Here is a 21636-nt window from a genome sequence, read left to right as displayed (position 1 = left end):
GCCCTCAGCCCCGGTGGCCACTGGCAAAGACTTTTATTTCCCAATGGATACGAGAGACTCCTTCATCTTCTTGGTCATAGTTGGGATGAGGTGCATGTGGTCATCGACACACTTGGTCACACAACTGTCCAGCTGCCGCTTCACCTGAAGCTCCTTACTCCCTGCATCTATGGAATCTTTGGCTTTGTCGTTGCAATGCATGGTGCAGCGGGCCAGGCGATCCTGTGGCAAGAAGGAAGAGGGTAGAGAAGGCTGAGTCTGGCCTCCATTTACTGAGTGCTCATCTGCTAGGCCCTGTGCTATAGGCTTGACTTATATTATCTTCATCCATTAAAGGGACATTCTAGTGTGATTGACCAAGATTGTTAGATCGAAACAGGGGGACCCAGATAAAACATTATTACTAGAAAGCAGGTGAGTGACAGAATAAATTGTACAGGAGACTCTTCCAGTAAGTAAGAGGTCACTAGAGGTTACTGTTAGATTTACAAACATCTTGATTCTTTAATGTCTGTTCTTGCTACAAAATAATCGCAATTCAACAAATATTTATTGAGCATCTACTATGTGCTGGGCACTCTTCTCTTGTTGGGGAATATACCAATGAGTAAAACACATAAAGTTCTTGCTAGAACTTACATTCCAGTGAAGGAAGAGAAACAAACAAAATAAGTAGAGATGTTGAAGAAATGGTTGGATATATGAATCTGGAGTTCAGGAGTGAGGTCTGGTCTAGACATACAAATGCAGATGTCAACATACAGATGATATTTACAGCTGGGAGATTAGAGTAGGATTAGTAGATTAGAAAGGAGAAAAGACCAAGGACAGCCCTAAGCCACTCCAGTGTTCAGAGGTTAGAAAGCGGAAGAGCTAGCAATGGAGGCCAAGAAAGGAGGGAGGTGGAAAACCAGGAAAGTGAGGTGTCCTGGTGGCCAACCGCATATGGTGCTTCAAGGAGAAGAGCGATCCACTGTGTCAGTGCCACAGATAGGTCGAGTAACTTAAGGACTGAGAAATGACCATGGGATTTAGCCCCTTGGAGGTCAGTGGCAAGAACTGTGGAAAAGGGAAAGTATCCTTTGAAAACACTAAAAGAGTGGAATGAGAAAGTTATATAGCAATCCAAGAATCAAATTTTCAAAGACCCAATCTATAAAATTAGCTGTCAAAATGAACACTGAAATCCTTTGGAGTTCCATGATCTTGAAGAAATTAGTTCTTCATAATGGCAGTAATTTTGAAGAGTTTTGTATAGCAAAATATAAAATTATATCACATTAGGTATATTTTTCCATGTGGATGGAACTTCAGGCTATGAAAGACAAGTTTGGCAGCAGGCCCTGCTTCCCCTCAAATTCTAGAAAAATATACTTAAAGGAAGGAAGTAAAATGAAGTTGTGGCTACCCTGTGCTCCAGAGAGGGAAGAAGGGAGGTCTTTTATTAATAGCAGCCTTAGAGGGGCTTGTGAGCCAGGCGTCAGTAAGTCAACAATAACCACGCTTCATATAAGCGATTGCTCCTTAGTGACAGAGGAGCTTCTCCCTGGGTGTAGCAAGTAGAAACAGTCCTGGGTGGGTATACAGGTCCACTAAGTGGTGGTAGCGTCTTGTTCTAATATGTACCTTTTAAAACTATCCTATGCCACTTTCCTGAAGATTTTGCTGTTTTTAAAAAATAAATTATTATGTTTTAGGAAACTTTATACTATATAGTAAATATATTATATTTGGTGGTTACAGCAAACAACAACAAAACCACAAACAGGGCTTTTGGTCATGCACTCTGCTGGTAACTCCCTTTATATCATTGTTTCTACTGGAAAATATGTGCTCTGGGAAAAACACTCCCCAAACTGTGCTTTCTTCTAAACTCCACAGCAATCAACACAAAGAGGACTTCTGTGACCAAATGTGGGGTTTTCCCCCACACACCAAGCAGTGGACATCAGGTGAGTGTCCTCTAATTCAATTCTGACACCATCTACCTGGAGATAGTATCAGATCCCACATGGTGAGGGAGCAGTCCAGAACACCCCTTTGCCCCAACATGTGTCACAAGTCCAGGCCTCTGGAGCTTCTGACTGGCTTAAAGTTAGGGTTCCAATGACTCCCTCCGTGTTTGAGTTAGATTTATTTGCTGGAGCGGTTCACTCAACTCAGGGAAACAGTTATGTTTATGATTTATTGTAATGGATAACAGATGAAGCGATGCATAGGATGAGGTATGGGGGAGGGGGCGTGAAGCTTCCATGCCCTCCCTGGGTGCACCACCCTCTAGGAACCCCCTTATGTTCAGCTATCTGGAAGCTCTCCAAACCCAGTCCTCCTGGGTTTTTATGGCAGCTTCATTACATGGGCATGATTGACAACCGTGCAGAAATATGACTGGACAAAAAGCACGTGATCCAAACCCAGCAAGGCCTGTCTAGCTTCAGATTCTTCCTGGCCTTTCTGTGCAGCATTCCTTCCTCCAGGTTATGGAGCAGGACCCTCTCTGGAATGAGGGTCTTTTGACCCACAAGCAGATTAGAGTCCTGCCTTGGGCAGGTGAAAGGAGGAGAGGAGGTCAGAGAGAGAGATTCTATCTCCTGAGGCCTGCAGCGCCCCAACATTATAACAAGGACTATGGGAGTTATGAAACGCCATAGGCACCATAGATGCAAACCAATATATACATCATAACACCACAATATGGTTCAACTCATAGCACTCAACTTCCAGGACTTTTTCTAAAATTTCAAACCCTGTGAAGACTGGTCGGTCACAGGACTATCACAAATGTTAACAGAAGCAAGACACTAAAACCAAGAGTTCTGAACAAATGCTTGTCATCTCCTGCAAGAGAGGACATCAAGGACTGCAGTGCCCTCTCTGGGATATTCCTCACCTGGAACTTCTCCAACTCGTTGGTCACCAGAGCCTGAGCTTGAGCCAGAGGTGCATGGCAGCGCTCGATGCACTGGTGCACCTGCTGCATGGACGCCTGGCCGTCCTCACAACAGCTGGCGCTGCACCGGAACATGAGCCCCTGGGGAGGGAGGGTAGAGCGAGGTTAGGTAAGAAAGCGGACAGAGATGACCGTGGAGAGATACAGCAGTCAGAAGACCACGTCTGTATTTGTGCCTCCCTCTCCACCTTCTGCTTTCACCTTCCCTTAGACACCAGGTCCTTAAAACCACGACTGGAGAAAACTATCCTGGGTGCCTAGCAGAGTGTCCCATGCCTCCTTGCTGCTGGCTCACTGGCACTTGTTGCACCGATGGTTGGGTGGACCGGGAAGGTGGGGGTGAGTCAGAGGAGAACATGTGCTGAAAACCAGGCGCCTAGCCCACAGGGTTCACAGGTCAGAAGCCTAGTAAACTGCATTCCACTAGGGGGCAACCGGCCCATTAATTAACGACTCAAGGAGCACTATAAGGGAAACCCACAATCCGGTGAGGGAAGCAGGACCAACACCCACAAAAACATGTAGGGGTCAAAGCAGAACAGCAATAAACCAGCGCTGTGTGAAGCGGAGTTCGGCGCAACAGCAGCGGGCATGACCTGGCCAGCGGGGAGACCGGGAGCCTTCGCCTTTCTGGTCTTTCACCTTGGGCGCGCCTTTTCTGGGCCTCGGGCTGCTCACCTGCAGAAGGGGCCGCGCATGAGGCGAAGGTGGGGGGACGAACCCCAGGGCTTCTGTCTCCGGCCCCTGGACCTCCCTCTCCCCGGGGCTGGACTGGGTGGAAACGGCCTTGAGCGTGGCGGGGGCACACGGCTTTCACCCCAGCGGCCGGAGCCCCCGAAGCTCCGTGACCGCGCCGCGGCCACCTGGGGACGCCCAGACCGGGTCGACTGGGAGGGCGGCCGCAGTGCCAGGCATCGCGCGGCGGCTGAGGGAAGGGTCCGGCTCGGCCACCGCCCCGCTACCTGCATCTTCCGGATGTTTTCTCTCTCCAGACTCTTCACCATGGAGTCCACGGCCTCCTGCACTCGCACCTGAGGCAGCTCCGCCATGGCGACCCCGCGAGCCCGCATGGAGTCCGCGCACGGGCCCGCCCCCTGGCCGCCGCTCCCGGCTCGCGCCAGCCCTTCCCGGACCCACGCCGCCCCCTGGCGGCCGAGAGGAGCAACTGCACGCCGGGCGGCGGCGCTCGCCTCTCGCTGCGCTGGGAGGGCCTGGGGCGAGGCGGGGCTGGGCTGGGCGCACCTGCCTGCCTTTCTTTCCACACTCCCCGCCTCCCTTCAGAGTCTTAAAAAATCTTTCACATGATTGAAATGTAATTTAACAGATAGATGCCCACATCTTGGGTGTACAGGTAGATGAGCTTTAACAATCTTTGCCCTTTCCCAGTTTCAGCCCTTTCTCCCCGTGCCCACACTCTGACTCCAAGGATCTCCTTTCTGTCACTAGAAACTACATTTTCCCTTTCTAGAATTTCATAGATAGGTGAGCCTTCAGTATGTACTCTTGTGTCTGGCTTCTTTCACTTAGCATGATGGTTGTGAGACTGAGCCATGCTGTTCCTTTTTGTTGCTGAGTAGAATTCCATGGAATGACACCACAATTTGTTTATCCCTTCCCCTGTTAATGGGCATTTGGGCCTTTTCCAGTTAGTAGCTATTATGAATAAAGCAGTGACTCTGGACAACCCTGAGCAAGTCTTTTGTAGACACAGATTTTCTTTTATTTTCGGTAAATATGTAGAAGTGAGATTGTTGAATCACAGGGTAGCTGTATGTTTATGTGTTAATTTCTAATAAGAACTAAGCCTCAAAGTTAAAGCAAGGGCTACAGATATGCAATCAACAATGAAGCTTTTATATGGCAGCAACATGGAGCTGTTCCTGAACTCCTGGGACAGTTCTATCCTGAAAGCCCGACCCTCCCAGCCCCGACTTGACTGTCCTATGCATTCATTTATCAGACACATATTGGACACATATGGAGTACTCTCTAGGGGCTGGGGTACAGAGGGGAGCATCTGTGAGAGGGGAAGGGGACAGATACAGGCAATGTTGGAAGAGATGTGGTCCAGGAAGAGAGGTGGCCCAGGGCTGGCAAGAAGGAAGTGAGCCATCCAGGTGCCTCAGGAATGCCTTCTTAGAGGAGGTAAGGCTTGAATTAAGTCTTTGGATTGAATTCAGGTAAGCAGGTGTTTGCTTGGCACATGGGAAGGGAATGCCACGCCAGGCATGGGGGGCCGCCATGAACAAAACAGAGTGTGAAAGAGCTTGAAGCTTTGGGGAAGCCAAATTGTTATACTGATTCTGGAGCCTGGAGTAGAAAAGGAGCCTCGTGGTTGGAGTTTGGGGGGGTGGGGGGACATGGGACAAGGAATGGGGCCCTGTCATTGGAATTTAGGAATTTGTTGCCATTGGGCACTGGATGGCAGAACTGTGGTTTGAGGGCAGTGGGGAGCTTGACTCAACCCAAGGTCCTCTGTGGCTCAAGTGCTGGTAACTCCCCAGAAATCAGTGTTCAGAGTCCAAGATACCCTTTCCACTTCAAGCCCAACTACAGGTGATTCTAGGGTGATGCCAGCTATTATACAATGTGCCAAGCACTGTTTTAAGGGCTTTACATGGGATTATCTCATTTAATTCTCACATGAGGTGGGTACTTTGCTATCCACTTTTCTCCCACTCAGGGCAGAAAACTGAGGCCTAGAGAGATGAAGCCACTTGCCAAAGGTTGCACTTTTGAAAATGGTAGAGCTAGAATTCCAACCCTGATAGGTTGACTACAGACTGTAGAAAAGTAGGAAATTTCTGTTGTAACTGAGTTAATGTTTATACTTATATCTCATATTCCACAGAAAGTTCTTTCTTTTATGTAGCAAAATCTTTAACTCCTTACTTTTCTTCCTTATTCATGAAATGCCAGACTGAATCTCTCCAACAACTCCTACTTGTAAGGAGTCAAGTTATTCAGGTTAAAATGAGTTTAAAAGTCCTTGAGTGACCCAGCCTTATAAGTTTGTGTATACAGAATGAATGGTTCTTTAGCATTTATGAAAAATGATTCCTGACTTCTGGTTAGTTGGCTTTGGAAAGCAAATGAGACTGTCCTTCCTCAGGTGTCTAAAAACTCCCCAGCAATCTTCAGAAAAATTCTGGCTGGAGATTTGAGAGAAATAGACTTAGACAAGGGAATGATTATCCAGTATGTAGATGATATCCCGGTAGCCAGTGAGACTGAAGCTGAAGGAAGGCAGCATGCTGTAATTGTGTTAAATTTACTGGCTGACAAAGGCTATAAAGCATTTCAGAAAAAGCTCAGATCTTGGAAGGGCGTGGTGGCTCATGCCTATAGTCTTAGCACTCTGGGAGGCCAAGGCGGGTGGATCCTTTGAGCTCAGGAGTTCGAGACCAGCCTGAGCAAGAGCGAGACCCCCATCTCTACTAAAAATAGAAAGAAATTAGCTGGACAACTAAAAATATATAGAAAAATTAGCCGGGCATGGTGGCACATGCCTGTAATCCAAGCTACTTAGGAGCTGAGGCAGGATTGCTTGAGCCCAGGAGTTTGAGGTTGCTGTGAGCTAGGCTGATGCCATGGCACTCTAGCCCTGGCAAGAGAGTGAGACTCTGTCTCAAAAAAAACCCCAAAAAACAAAAAACCCCCACAAAACCTCAGATTCCACTTCCCATTGTCAAATACTTGGTGTCTGAATTACCTCTTGGAACTCAGAACCTACTCCCAGATTGGAGGGAGGTGAAAAATTCAATAGAAGTCCCTATTTTCCACACACAGTTGGGAGGATTCTTGGGGTATGGCTGGGTTTTACCAGATTTAGATTTCCAACTTGAGGATAATAGCACAACCCCTCTAAAAGGCCTTAAGAAGGGAAGAAAAAGAACCATTTACTTGGACCAGAGAATGACACAATGCTTTCTTGACAATTAAAAAAATTAATGACCACCCCTGCAATTGGCACCCCCCAGATATACATAAGCCTTTGATTTGTTCATTTAAGAAAGACAAGGAATTGGACTCAGGGTATTGACACACACTTTGGGGGATGATAAGTAACCTGTACCTTGTTTCTCTAAGCAATTGGATATGGTAGTAAAAGGATGACCCATTTGTCTGATAATGGTGTCTGCTACTTTTTTTTTTTTTTTTTTTTGAGACAGAGTCTCGCTCTGTTGCCCTGGCTAGGGTGAGTGTCATGGCATCAGCCTGGCTCACAGCAACCTCAAACTCCTGGGCTTAAGCGATCCTACTGCCTCAGCCTCCCGAGTAGCTGGGACCACAGGCATGTGCCACCATGCCCGGCTAATTTTTTCTATATATTTATTTTATCTATATATTTTTAGTTGGCCAGATAATTTCTTTCTATTTTTAGTAGAGACGGGGACTCGCTCTTGCTCAGGCTGGTCTCGAACTCCTGACCTCGAGCGAGTCACCCGCCTTGGCCTCCCAGAATGCTAGGATTACAGGCGTGAGCCACTGTGCCCGGCAGGTGTCTGCTACTTATGATATTTTATAGGAAGCTGAAAAGTTTACACTTGGGAAACCGATGACTTTTCACACCATGTAGTGTGTTCTTCTGCAGCAGTATGTATTACTCCTACTAGAACAAAAGGCAGGCTTTTGATTAAGGGCCAGTGGCTGGATTGGTAAATATCAGGCTACTTTGTTAGGTAATTCTAATATAACTCTGAAGATTGTGTCCACCTTAAATCCGGACATCTTGTTGCCTATGGACTTTTGTTCCTCATTCTATGATTACAGTCAGATTACTGACCAAGTGTATTCTGGTTTCTTGGATTTGACTGAGCAGCCCCTGTAGGACCCAGATGAGGAGGTCTTTATGGATAGAAGCAGACTTATGGAACAGAGACAATGCAAAGCTAGGTATGCTGTGGTTAGTGGCCAACAGTTAATTGAGCCACAAGCTCTACCATCTGGGATACCTGTCCCAGAAGAATAAATTAATTGCACTAACTAGACTGATTCTAAGTGTGCCTTTTTTGTGATACATGCTCAAATGCTATTTGGAAGAAACAAGGATACCTTACCTCTGAAAACAAGAAAATTGAACATGGACCACAAATTCTTGTGTTATTAAAAGCTGTTTTACTGCCCAGGGAAGTAGCCATCATAAACGGCTGGAGACATCAGAGAATGTCTACGGTAGACTTCAGGGCTAAAAGAGCAGCCTGGTAAGTAAGTGTCCAACCAATTGGCCTTAATCCGCTTCCTCCAACTAGGCAGCCAGGGAACCCCTATTTGTATAAGAGTACATCAGCAAATGTTTCCCGAAGGTCTAAGGAAATTGATAACACACTAGCTCCCAGAGGAACCAGCAAACAGGAGCAAGTACTCTTGGTGCACCCTCTGAGTATATTTTTGACTATGGGGTCAATGGAAAAAAAGTCTTTGGGCCTATGACTGTCTAAGAAGCTGGACAATGGGAGACACTTGTTTGTTGGAAATCCTTACCACCCACTTTTTAGTCCATAACAGGTCAAAAGTTGCCCATTAAGCTAGCTCCCTAAAACTGCCTTCATGAATGACTAGGGGAATTTTGGATGGAAATTCCATCTGGGGACACTGGGTCATTATTTCCCAGGTAGGATCCCAGATGGGAATATGCTTTGCTACGTTGGTGCGGAGAGGGTGACAACTCAACAACACGTACAAAAAAGTTGCAGTTATAGGCCCAACATTTTCGTTCTTCCTCATACCCCAACTATGTCCCATTTCAGCAGGAAGCAGCCAGATAGACAGAAGTCCTAATTCCCCAAGACTAAGGAATGAACTAAAAAGAAGGAGGGAATTGTTATGGGCTCCATGAATAAATTTCAATGATCCCTATATGTTTTTTATAATCCTCTTTTGAGTTACTTGAACTTTTGAGTTGTTTCCCCAGAAATGGATTTTCTGCAAGACAAAGGAATTGAGATTCTGAAGGCCCCAGGGTAGACTTCCTAATGCCAAGACTTACCATTCCCCTAGACTTGCCCTGCCCCAAGGCCCGTGGCCCTTCCTTAAAAAGACTGATGATCTCTCTAAGTCTGAGAAACAGATCTGAGGTAGCTTTTTCTGTTCTCCCAACAAGACATCATTCATATTAAAATTTCCATTCTTCCCTGCCAATCCTCCTTGTCTCACCAACTGGATCTTTGTGCTGTGAGCAACTGGACCTAGGCTGAAAGGTATATAGGGATGGGTGGATGGGTTTATACCTATTATATCTTTTAAAAAATGTTTACAAAATACCATTTTAATAATCCTTGCAACATTAGAGTTTAAATAGAGTACATTCCTTTCATTAAAATTTATATTTCTTTCCATTTCCCAATATTTTATTTTGAAAAATTTCAAACTTATAGACCAGGTGCAATGGCTTACACCTGCAATCCCAGTGCTTTGGGAGGCCAAGGCAAGAGGACAATTTGAGGCTGGGTGTCCAAGACCAGCCTAGGCAACACAGGGAGTAGACCCCATATCTAAAAAAATTAAAAAAATTAGGCATGGTGGTACACACCTGTCGTCCTTGCTACTTGGCAGGCTGAGGCAGGAGGATCGTTTGAACCCAGTTTGAAGTTATAGTGAACTATGATTGAACCACTGCACTCCTGCCTGGGCGACAGAGCCAGAACCTGTATCTAAAAAAAAAAATAAATAAATAAGAAGAAGAAAAAAAGAAAAGAAAAATTTCAAACTTACAGATATGTTGAAAGAACATAACAATATACACCTATCCCAGATAATTGTTAATGTTCTGCTACATTTACTTTTTCTTTCTTACGTTATTTTTTTAATCATTTGAAGTTAGTTATAGACAACATGATTCTTCCCCCCTAACTACTTCAGTGTGTACCTCCTAAAAACAAAGTCCTTCTCTTACAAAACAATACCAGTTTCACATTCAAGATATTTCACACTGACCCAATGGTATCATCTAATATGCAGATTCCATTAAAATTTCTCTTATGATCCCCATAATGTACTTGGTGGCTGGGTTTTTTGTTTTTGTTTCGTTTCTTTCACCAGCCATAATTCAAATAAGGATTACATATTTCATTTAGTTGTCAAGTCTCTTTGCTATCCTTTAACCTACAATAGTCTCTCACATTTTCTTGTCCTTTATGACAGGGAGATTTTTAAAGACTTTCAGGCTTGTTGCCTTATAATATTCCCCAGCCAGGGTTTGCCTGATTATGCCTGCACAATTAGATTCAAGTTCAACATTTTGGGTAAAAATTCTACATAGATGATGCTGTCTCACCAATTTGACCCTATTCTCATTTTCTTCTACTCTCATACTTAACTACATTTCTCCTACTTTCTTCCGGAGGAATCCCATCCAGCCCTTCCCCATTAGGACTGCTCTTTCACCTTCCCTCTGAAGATATATATTTTCAAACTGTGGGACATAAGTCATTAGTGTGTAGTGAAATACATTCAAAGGATTAAAACTAGTACTTTAAAAAACAAAGCAGAATAGATTAAAATAAAATGGAAAATATCAGAATACAATGGTTAAGGGACTGCTTTGTGAAAACCTTCATTTCAGTTATATATGTGCATAGGTATAAATGTAATATTATATTTCCTACTGTGGGTAAATGATCACAAGAGTTTGGAAAGTCCTGAGCTGAAGTATTTTGTAGGTCACAGATCTAGGTTCTGTTGAAAACGCTGGTCTACAGATTCAATCTTGGGCTGAGCATCAAACACCTACCTCGGACGATCTGTCCTTCAGCTAACTCAGTAATAGAGCCACTCCCTTTTCTCTTCCTTCCTTCTCCCTTTTATAAATTGTGAACAATACTATTAACTCTCAGGGTGTGGTGGCAGGCCATGAGTTAGTATCTCTGAGGTATGAGGTAAGTAATTATTATTGTTGGGAATCCTGTATTTCACTCTCGTCCCCTCTTATTACTGTGGTTGTTGTAGCAAAAGAACAATGATGGTAGTGATAATAATTTGTGGAACCTGCTGTGGGTCAGGCTTTGGGAGCACAAGTGCCCAGGAACCACTAAGGAAGGGCTCTGGTGGGTTGTGCTCAGTTCACCCAGGAGGAGGAGACCTGAGGCCTGTCATACACACTCTTGCCCAAAGGGCTCTGCTTCTCATGACAGAAAAGGTCCATTCTGGGAACTTTCTTTGAAATCTTTGGATCTGTGCTGGTCTTAGGCCTTCCTTTTTCTGGTGCTCAGTTTCTTTATCTGTAAAATGAGCATGACTGGATTAAAACATCTCTGTGGTTCTCATCAACTTTACTCCCTACAACACCCTTTATTGGCGGGGTGCGGTGGCTCATGTCTGTAACCCTAGTATTCTTGGAGGCTGATGGGGGACTGCTTAAGGCCAGGAGTTCAAGACGAGCCTGAGCAAGAGTGAGACCCTGTCTCTACTAAAAATAGAAAAAATTAGCCAGGTGTGGTGGTACACAACTGTAGTCCCAGCTACTCGGGAGGCTGAGGCAGGAGGATCGCTTGAGCCCAGGAGTTGGAGGTTGCTGTGAGCTCTGATGACGCCGCCGGGGAACACAGTGAGACTCTGTCTCCAAAACAAACAAACAAAAAAAGTTTACCTCACAGAAAATGAATACAAGCAGCCTCAAGAAAAAAATTACCACCGAGAACAAAAACAATGGAAGAGTTTCAGGAGGATATCAAAGTAAAATTAAAGGGAGACGGCTGTAAAGATAAAAGGTTAATTCAAAATGAGGGGGGCGGGGAAAAAACAGAAGGAAAGACAGCAAAGAGACAAAAGGAAGGTTCGCTGGGTTCTAAAAAGAGGTTTGAATGAAAAAGTCTTTCCTCCAGGTCCAAGACCACAGAGGGCCCGCGGCGAGGCCAAAGGCCACGCAATGGTGTCGTTCAGGTGAAAGGATTAATTTCGAGAGTGGAGCCTCCTCTCCCTCCACCTTAGCCTCTCACAGCCCTGGTCTCGGTCCTACGCATCCAGGTGTGTGCTGGGGAGAAAAGAACCACGATATCGCGGCATCCACGGAGAACAATAAGCTGGGGAGCGGCGCAGGGCCGAGGCCTTCCCTCCGGGACGACCACCATCCCGCCTCCCTCATCGCTGCCCCAGACTCACAGAGTCTTGGGCATCTCGTCCTCCATGGCTGCTGCTGTCGCGGCGGCGCCTCCGGGTCCAGCTGCCTGCCCTTCACTACCTCCCAAATCGTTTGGGCGGCTATAACTGAGGAATGGCGAGGTTTTTCCGGCTGACCACAGGTTTCTCCACCTTCTTTTTGGCCTGCAATTACACTAAACTGCCCCGCCCGGCGCGAACAATAAGGTTACCTAGTCTACTGCCTCGCAGCAGCCAGCGAGGTAACCCGCGCCGCGCAGGCGCAGAATAACCTTGCACGTTTAACCTCGCTGCCGCCAGGCTACCCCTCAATCCATAGGTTCACTACTTGCGCAGCCGCTCTTCCACCCGACGCGAGGGATGTCTCAGACTGCGCAGGCGCAAGGATTAATTCTTTCCGGATTTGAGTAAACTTTTTGTGTTCCAGCTCCAGATCCTAATGATTTAACAGTGAATAATAATGAAATAGTAATATGCAAGGAGATTAAGAATCCTAAATATTTTAATAGGAGGATAGATTTACCGGGACACTTCAAATTGTCTCATTTTTGGAAATGGGGGAAAACAGCAGCTGCGCCGCCCGGGAATCGAACCCGGGTCGCAAGAATGGGAATCTTGCATGATACCACTACACCAGCGGCGCTGTTGGCGAGTCTTAGCGACATAATCTGTAACGGGTATGTACAAGAACACGCTCGTTTTCACGTGAAGATGACTTTCATATATTATTTGTTTATTGAAAAATCAGAGTTTATTGACAGTGTATAATCTGCTGTTTTTCACTGATACAAAAAACCATTTATCTTCTCTCATCCCAATACAGTTCAATGGATGTTTCTACTTTTTCTGTGCAGAAAAATCTTAATTTAAAAATTTTTACTTAGGATCAGGCAGAATAGAGAGTCTCGAAGAGAAAAAGAAAAAAAGAAAAAAAGGAAAGGATAAAAATTTTTACTTAGAAAAATGAGATTTTCATTAAGAAGAATTTGCCTTGGTGCTAACTAAATATTTGAGAGAAAAATATATCCAGATGCAAGATTTTTAAAATATTTGCATTACTTTGATATATACAGTGTACATTGAAAATTAAGAAAAAGTTATTTAATGCAAATTGATCTCAAGAATCGTAAAAGTAAATGAGTCAGAACATTTAGTCGTTTTTTCGGGAGCAGAGAAATCAGGGCTCTGAAACGTGGTTCATGGTACACACTATGCATTTCATAATGCTTTTTATAAGTAATAGAAATTTTTTTTTAAACATAGGAAAATTTACACATCCAAATATGTGATGTCCTTTTTAAAGTAGTTTCTTTAGATTGATAAATTCTCGATTTTCAGTTTTGGAATTGTCTTTAGAATCTGCCGTAAGTTCTTCAGATTGTATTCAAAGATAGATACCAAATACTAGTCTTTTCAGGATGAATGAGGCAAATGTTAATAGTGGATAGTATTTTCAAACACTTTTTTGAGACACCCATTTAAAGTGTTTTTCAGTTTAGTGTCTTGTTTTTCTTTTTATGTACGGAGGTGTGCAACAATCACCACAATTTTAGAACATTTTCATCACCTCCAAAAGGAACCTCTTACCAATCAGCAGTCACTCCCTGTTCCCCATCCCACCCTACTTCCCAGCCTATACTCGACATTTCATATAAATGAAATCGTAAAATATGTGGTCCGTTGTGACTGTTTTATTTCACTTAGCGTTATGCTTTCAAGGTTCATCTATGTTGTACCACGTATGAGTCCTTCATTCCTCTTTAGTTCTGAATAAAATTCCATCATATGGATATTTCACAAGTATATTTTTTTAGAACAGTAGCTTTTTTTTTTTTTTTTTTTTTTTTTTTTTTGTTGAGACAGAGTCTCACTTTGTTGCCCAGGCTAGAGTGAGTGCCGTGGCGTCAGCCTAGCTCACAGCAACCTCAAACTCCTGGGCTTAAGCAATCCTACTGCCTCAGCCTCCCGAGTAGCTGGGACTACAGGCATGCGCCACTATGCCCGGCTAATTTTTTCTGTATAGATTTTTAGTTGTCCATATAATGTCTTTCTATTTTTAGTAGAGACGGGGTCTCGCTTTTGCTCAGGCTGGTCTCGAACTCCTGACCTCGAGCGATCCACCCGCCTCGGCCTCCCAGAGTGCTAGGATTACAGGCGTGAGCCACCGCGCCCGGCCTAGAACAGTAGCTTTTTAAGTTACAAATGTAATAATATGTGGTCACTGTTACAAATGAAACAACATAGATATATAAGGAAAATATTAATTCCCTTATTCTCCTCCTCTTGAGGTAACTAATATTAACAGATTAGGCTGTAAACTTCCACATTTTCCTTTATATGTATACAGATACACATGTACATAAGTACTTGAGATTTAGTTATTTCTATAAGTGCAGTTATGCCATAGCTATTACTTGACAACTTGCTTTTTTCACTTAAACTGCTACCTTAGATATTTTGCAGTGCAAAAATACACATCTAATTTATGGTTTTTAGTAGTTATAAAATAGTCCATAGAATGAATGTTCCACAATTTATTCAATGGTAAATTGAATAAACTACCATAAATGGTATTGATGAGCATTCAGGTTCCTGCACATTTTTTTCCCCTACTACAAACAATGTTGCAATATTATCCAGCTACATATATCCTTATAAATTGATTTTTTTTATTTTTGTAGGACAGATTCCCAAACATGGATTACTGAAGTTAATGAAATATATAACCTTAATAAATACAGTAATAGGTAAATGTTGTAGTCATTCACATCCCCACCAATAATGTTTGAAAGTCAGTTCCTGATCCCTCCCCCAACCCAGCTCCATTTATCTTACACTAAGATGTTATTAGTCTTATTAATGTTTTCCAATATTATAGGTAAAAAATGGTATCTCCTTGTTTTAGTTTGCATTTGTCTAAACTGTTACTAGGGTTGAGAATCTCTTTATATGTGTGTGTGTGTGTGTGTGTGTGTGTGTGTGTGTGTTTTAACCATCTTTTGTAAATTGCCTCTTTCCTATTCATATACTTAGTCTATCTATTTTTTTATTCTGGCTTCTCTCTGGAAGTAGAGCTCTTTGTATTTTGTATGTTTGTGATATTAGCCACAATCTTGTTGTCATATTAATGCCAAATATTATTATTATTATTTAAAGATGGAATCTCACTCTGTTGCCCAGGCTGGCTTCAAACTCCTTGGCTCAAGCCATCCACCCTCCTCAGCCTCCTATTTAGCTGGGACTACAAGTGTGTGCCTGCACAAGACAGTGGCAAATATTTTTCTCATATATATGTATTTTTTTTTCTTTTAAAATTCTATCCTTTGCCATCTGAAAACATTTATGTTTTATGGAATCAAATTTGTTATCTTTTCTTATGTTGCTTCTGAATTTCTGGTCTTCCATAAGATAAAGTAAGTATCATTTAGACTATGGTATTTAGAATAAGAAAGAAATAAAATGTGAGGAAGAAAGTATGAGAATGATTTTCTTCAGGGAAGTTTCAAAGAAGAAAAAAACCATGTGGAACAGTGTCAGAATGTTGGATCTCAGCATGGTCAAAGATAAACAAAGCTGGACACTAGAATTATAAAGACAGATTTTAATCAGTAATATATTACTAAGTCCTGCATGAACTGAACTGAATTTCCATTTGTACGGTGGTGACTGAGCATTTTAAAAGACAACAAGGGAATAGGGAAAGGAGTGAGCAGGGGCTCGGTGGAATCAGGGAAGAAAAAAAATTACAAAAAGCAGAAAGAGGGGATTGGTCCATATGACACTCATGTGGGTTTGTTAACCTAACCACCCACAGAGGTTTGGGAAAGGGGCCCCCTATCTTCAGATATTGATTGGAACAAACAGTCAATTATTTTGGCAGCCCTGAATGTTCTCAGGCAGGTACTTTCCGGGCGTTAGGGTCAACCTAGGGATGCATCTTTGACCTGTTAGAAACTATGTTAGTGTTTTCTTCCACTCTTTACAGGCCAAGGTTGAGGCCTAGTTGAGAAGAGGGCTCAGAGGAGCCTGGCTAGAATTTGATCAAGGAGAGAATCTTCCTTAGTATTTAGCTTCCTAAGGACACTGCTTTCCTGGACAACACTCTATTGACCTAATGTTACACTTCAAATATATGGTAACATTTTCCCACCACGATTTTTTAAAAACCCTTTTGAGTCTCCATGGCACTGTTGTTTTGAAAGGGTGATGGCAGAGAATGTGAGAGCCCTCTGCTTCCCACTTTGCAAGTCTTCTAGCTGTCTTTGCACCAAAGTGCCCTTCCAGTAAACTTTCAGAAGGTTTCAGTGCCACAAAGTTTCCAAATATGACACTTGGATCAAGGTCACTAATATGACCAATTATAATCAGCCAACAAATACTTATTAAAGGACTATTGGAGTTAACACACTGAGTTATTGTGGTTGTCATGTAATTTAGAAAATGGAAAGTAAAAGACACACAGTTTAGTTTTTTCTTTGCAATTTCTGGATGTAGTGGAAAAGAAGACTTAATCTTCATATTTTTATGTTCCCAAAGAGAATGTTTATTTCCTGTAGGACATGCATCTTGTTCTATTAACGCCTCCACTCCCCCTTTCCATTCTGTTCCACTGGCCTCCTTGCTGTCTCTCAACATGCCAGGCTTCCTCTTTGCCTAGAACACTCTCTAAGCAGATACCATAATGACCTACTTCCTCCCTTCCTGCAAACTTTTGCCCAAATACCATCTACAAATGAAGCCTACGCTGGCCACCCTATTTAAAATTGCAACTCCTTCCCCATTCCTCTTACCCTTACATCACTCTATATATTACATCATTTACTTATTTATTCTAATTATCATCTGTCTCTCTCTACTAGAATGCCAGCTTCATGAAAGTAAGTGGTTTTTGTTTTGTTTTGTTTTGTTTTGTTTTTGGAAACAGAGTCTCACTTTGTCACCCTGGGTAGAGTGCAGTGGCGTCATCGTAGCTTACTGCATTAAACTCCTGGGCTCAAGCAATCCCTCTGCTTCAGCCTCCCGAGTAGCTGGGACCTCAGGTATGTGCGTACCACATTGTCAGACTGATTTTTCTATTTTTAGTAGAGATGGGTCTCGGTCTTGCTCAGGCTGGTCTAAAATAAGTGTTTTTAAAAAATCTGTTTTATTCCCTGATTTTTCTCAAGCAGTTAAAACATGTCCTGACCTTAGGTGGAACTCAAATATTTGTCCAAAGAATGAATGCTTTTTTGCCCTGGATTTTCTACTCTTTTTCTCCCAATTCAACCTTACCTGGCATCTAACTTCTTTTCCTCATATCTATAATATTCTTCATGTTAGTGTAGTAGTTATTCTTTTTTGTTTGTTTGGGTGAAGTATTTTAATTACAAAAATCAGATCATATTATACCTATCACTCAGCCACCAGCTCTTCTTAACTAATCATATTAGGACACTATTTATAGACTCAACATTTTAGTACAGTGGAATGATTATAGCTCACTGCAGCCTTGACCTCATGGGCTGAAGAGATCCTCCTGCTTCAGCCTCCCAAGTAGCTAGGGCCACAGATTTGTACCACAACAGGTTTATTTTTTGTAGAGATAGGGGTTTCTCTATGTTGCTTAGGCTAGTCTCAAAACTCCTGGCCTTAAGCAATTCTCTTGCCTTGCCTCCCAAAGTGCTGGGATTACAGGCATGAGCCACTTTGCTGGCCCCAACATTATTTTTAATGTATGCATAATGTTTTACTGTGTGGTATGTAGAGGAGAAAAAAATAATTTTTCCTCTACTTTTCTGAGTTTTTAGTTGGGACAGACCCCTATATCAAGAGACAGATTATCCATAGAAAAATAAATGGAAATTTAGTAACGTGTACCTCATGTATGCAAAGGAGATACCACGGAAATGAGTAAATCTCCAGCAGGTGGCTTTGAATTTGAGACAGTATAAGGAAGAGACTCAGTCCTGGCAAATAGAAAATACAAATAGCCAAAAATCCCAATAGACCTCACAGGTCCTGGCATATTCCCTCCCCCACCTACTTGCTGCCCTTAACAAGCTTACCCAAGTCAAGAAGCAGAAAGGGGGACTCCTCCTCACCTAGCAGATCAGGCCACATTCCTAACCATAAAAAGAAAACCTACCTGTTTATCTCCTTGAGTAATGCCTTCCCAGGTCACTAAAGCAAGACTCTAATACAACCTGATAAATACCTAATCAGATATAGCTGCCTAGTGACAAAATGGACTCCAGCACTGACCTTTCACCAACTTTTTCCTCATTACAATCTCATTGTAATACTAAAATGTATGCTCCAGGCAGGGCTTGTGTTGTTTTCTGTACATGTGATGCATGTTAGGGCATGAAGCCTTACTACACAGGCACAGAGAAAACCACACCTAAACATGCTTCATGCCACTCCTTTTACCACCTCAACTTCCTTAAAATGACAAGAGCTGTACCCCTCCAGGATGTAGCACCAGGATCTCTTTCCTGCAGGCTGCTCCCTTGTGCTGCTTGAGCCACAAGCCTATTAAACTTTGCCTGAGAAAATTTCTGTTTGGCCTGGTATTAATTTCTACTTACACAAAAGCCAAAGGATTGGGGCTTCCGGCTGTGGTTACAAATTCAGGGATATATCTCATCTCCAAAAAAGAACAGTAAATTTTTAGAGAAGTGACAAAACAAAGGAAAAGCATTTTGATTCTCTAGGGGTGTGTCAACAGAAAAGAACCCAGATTCTGTAAAATAAAGAGGTTTATTCTGGGCTGAATATGTGTTACCATGGCCTGGAAAGCCATGTCCAAGAAGGCTTGAACAAGTGGTGTTGCAGTGGTTAAGTTACAGTTTGGTTTTATACATTTTAGAGAGACAGGACTTACATGTAAAGTTATAAATCAATACATGGAAGGTGTACATTGGTTTGGCCTGAAGAGGTAGGACATCTCCATTTTTGTGCTTAGGTTCAACCGAATATGGACAGCTGTGTAGAAATATGACTGGACAAAAAGGGTGTGATCTAATGCTAATAGGCTGAGTGGGGGAACCCAGAAAGGCCTTTCTGTCTAGATTCTGATGGCCTCTCTGAGCTTGCATTCCTTCCTTCAGGGTGTGGGGCAGTGCCCTTTCTGGAATGGGGGTTTTACAGTAAAACAAAGTAAGTCAGATAATTACTTTATGGCCAGTTTATTAGAATAATTTTAGGTTTTATGGCTGGCCTTCTGGAAAAGGGGTTCTGCCTTTTATTAATACGCCTGCCTTGGGGAAGAGGGATTCTGGTTTCTATGGCTAGCCTCAGGAAAGAATCGAACCAAGAGGCAGGAGGACAAGAGAAGGTCAGAGAACTTTTGCATCTGAGGCCTTCATTTTAGGGTACTGTTTTCTGAGCCCCATCAACATGATAGCACCTGACTTTAGGCTGAGTAAACCTTCAACACCAATCCTTAGCACCTCAGAAAACGACACAAAGTTGTAACTTTTTTGTTTTTTTAGATAAGGATCAAGATTAAGCTATTTTAAAAACAAGCTAAATAGTCTCAAAACATTTTCCAACTTGAGAGTAAACTTCAGTACATGTAATACTTCCAAAGAGTAAGATTGTTTTGAGATTTTTCTTGGATTCTAAGAAGAACCACCTTGTTTATCTTAAAATAAATTATTATACAAAAATTAACACTTTAGGGATTTTTTTCCCCTCTAGGCAAAAACTTTGCTGTGGCAACATAATGTACACATAACTGACTAGCTTTTAAAGGGTAGGACAAATCAAGAATGAGCAAGACTAAAAAGAAAACTAAAGCCTCCAATTTAAGCTCTTGTAACTGCACTTCCTAGGACAGCTGCAAATCCCTAACAGTACTGTTAATAATCAGATGATGGAAAAAGTGAGTCAGAAATAGATTTTTTTGTGTACCTTTTCACAGACATTAAAATAGGTGGAAGAAACTGCATCTATAACTAGGATTAAAAGACCAAAACCAAAATATCTTCATAAACTTTTGACCATAAATTTCTGTTTTTGTGCTCCTATTTACTTGATGTTTTACTTATTTTAATTACTGACATATATTTTTGTTTAGGCATGTCTGCATTTTTACCTAAGTAAGAACCTTAAAGTTAAACACATGTATATTTTTGTCACTAACTCAGGAGATTTAGCTATTATCATTAGGCCAGCAATACTAAATTAGCCTTACTTATCAAAAATTATACAAACAGATCATTTTGTTTTTGGCTGGGTTTACAGTTTTATAACCTTTGTGTCAAACCTTGACATCTTAAAAACATAAAAATGACCAATAAATCCAGGTAATAATGTATGCTGACAATTTGAAGACATTTTTATTTTTATTTTATCAATAATAATAAATTTTTAAAATCCTGATTATTTACCAAAGATTACTAAAATCATGTGAACTAGAAAAGCATTTGGGTTTATTTAATTAATTTATGGGCAATCTCTTTATTTACAAGCCAGTCTGGTACCAGGTAGACACAACATATAATACATGTACACACACAAAACATACCTAAACATACACGTACACTCACACTTACACACACACACAAATTTCCAGTAGTGTTTACCTCAGAACTCTAGCCATGAGATAATAATACAGACTTACCAGTTTACAAAGACAACTGGATCTAAATTACTTCTAACAAAACTAGAACTTGTTCACATGGCGAAACTTTAGTTGCCCTGATAGGTAATCTAATAATGCCTGTAGAACAAAGTTTTGGGTAAGGCAGTTTCCATGGCTGTTTGAGTTCAAAAAGCCTCTATTATCCTTTTCTTCCCCTTCAGTTTAAAATGAATTTTCAGTGTATACATTTTAGCTAGAACTGCCTGAAAGATCTCCAATTAGCTTTGAATTAGCAATACCATAAACATTGAGTTTATCTCAATATCAGTAGAAAAAGTTATTAGATTCATAGTAGGCAGAAAAGAAATTAGAGAAATGGAGCACTTAAGAGACATTTTAACTGTATAATGATAGGCTGACCACCTAATTTCTGAATTTTCCTTGATGTAATTTGCCCATCAGTTAAAATATGTGCACAAGAATTGGCCATAACCCACTGCAGTCCTAGGAAACCTAGCATGCCTTCAAACCTTTCCATTTACACAAATACTTGGAAGTAGAGGTGTCATAAGCCAACTGGGGTACCCAAAGGAGGTCATTCTCCTTGTCTTTCCTCATTTTTAAAGGATATGTTTCCCAATTTTCTTTAAAAGAAGCAACCGAACTGTAGTCTAGGGTTTAGTGTAATGGATCAGAGTGTGCTGATTGTGGGTGGGACTCCACAGTGTTTCACCACTGAGTCATGTCTCAGTTTCTTTCTTTAGGGGGTCTATCACCTCCCCAAGGGCTAAAAACACCAGTGATCAGCTTTTACATGCATTTCCTGGATGAGACTTCTTTTAATTAATTTTGTCGGGGGGTGCCCTACAGGGCCTCTTTGAGTCATGGGGAGTCACCCCAGACATTCCCACTTAGGTTCCCGGTCACCCAGGAGCACCTTTTGGCTGAGAGGAGTAAAATATCCTTCCTCTTTGGAGCTGAGGACCTCAGTCTCTCATTTATCTACAAACAGGACAGTTCAGTT

The 21636-nt window shown here is 42.2% G+C and overlaps 1 protein-coding gene and 1 non-coding gene across 4 annotated transcripts; both read right to left on the bottom strand.

Moving 5' to 3' along the window:
* Positions 1–12: 12 nt before the first annotated feature.
* FAM136A (family with sequence similarity 136 member A) lies at positions 13–9506 on the bottom strand. 3 transcript variants are annotated; one of them, XM_069494956.1, is made up of 4 exons: positions 3913–4588; positions 3547–3628; positions 2891–3031; positions 13–222 (listed from the first exon to the last, which is right to left on the bottom strand). In XM_069494956.1, exons 3-4 carry the CDS (start codon positions 3023–3025, stop codon positions 34–36), a joined length of 324 nt encoding a protein of 107 aa, XP_069351057.1. In that variant the 5' UTR covers positions 3026–3031; positions 3547–3628; positions 3913–4588; the 3' UTR covers positions 13–33. The 3 variants fall into 3 exon arrangements, with proteins under 3 accessions (XP_069351057.1, XP_069351059.1, XP_069351056.1); XM_069494958.1 differs by lacking the exons at positions 3547–3628; positions 3913–4588 and adding an exon at positions 9483–9506; XM_069494955.1 differs by lacking the exon at positions 3547–3628.
* A 3112-nt stretch (positions 9507–12618) lies between these two features.
* Positions 12619–12689, bottom strand: TRNAG-CCC (transfer RNA glycine (anticodon CCC)). The gene has a single exon. It is a non-coding gene; the product is annotated as a tRNA-Gly (tRNA).
* Positions 12690–21636: the final 8947 nt, after the last annotated feature.

The sequence above is a fragment of the Eulemur rufifrons genome, chromosome 19 (genome assembly GCF_041146395.1).
Source record: "Eulemur rufifrons isolate Redbay chromosome 19, OSU_ERuf_1, whole genome shotgun sequence".
Lineage (NCBI taxonomy): Eukaryota > Metazoa > Chordata > Mammalia > Primates > Lemuridae > Eulemur > Eulemur rufifrons.
This window is presented reverse-complemented; position numbering and strand designations above follow the sequence as displayed.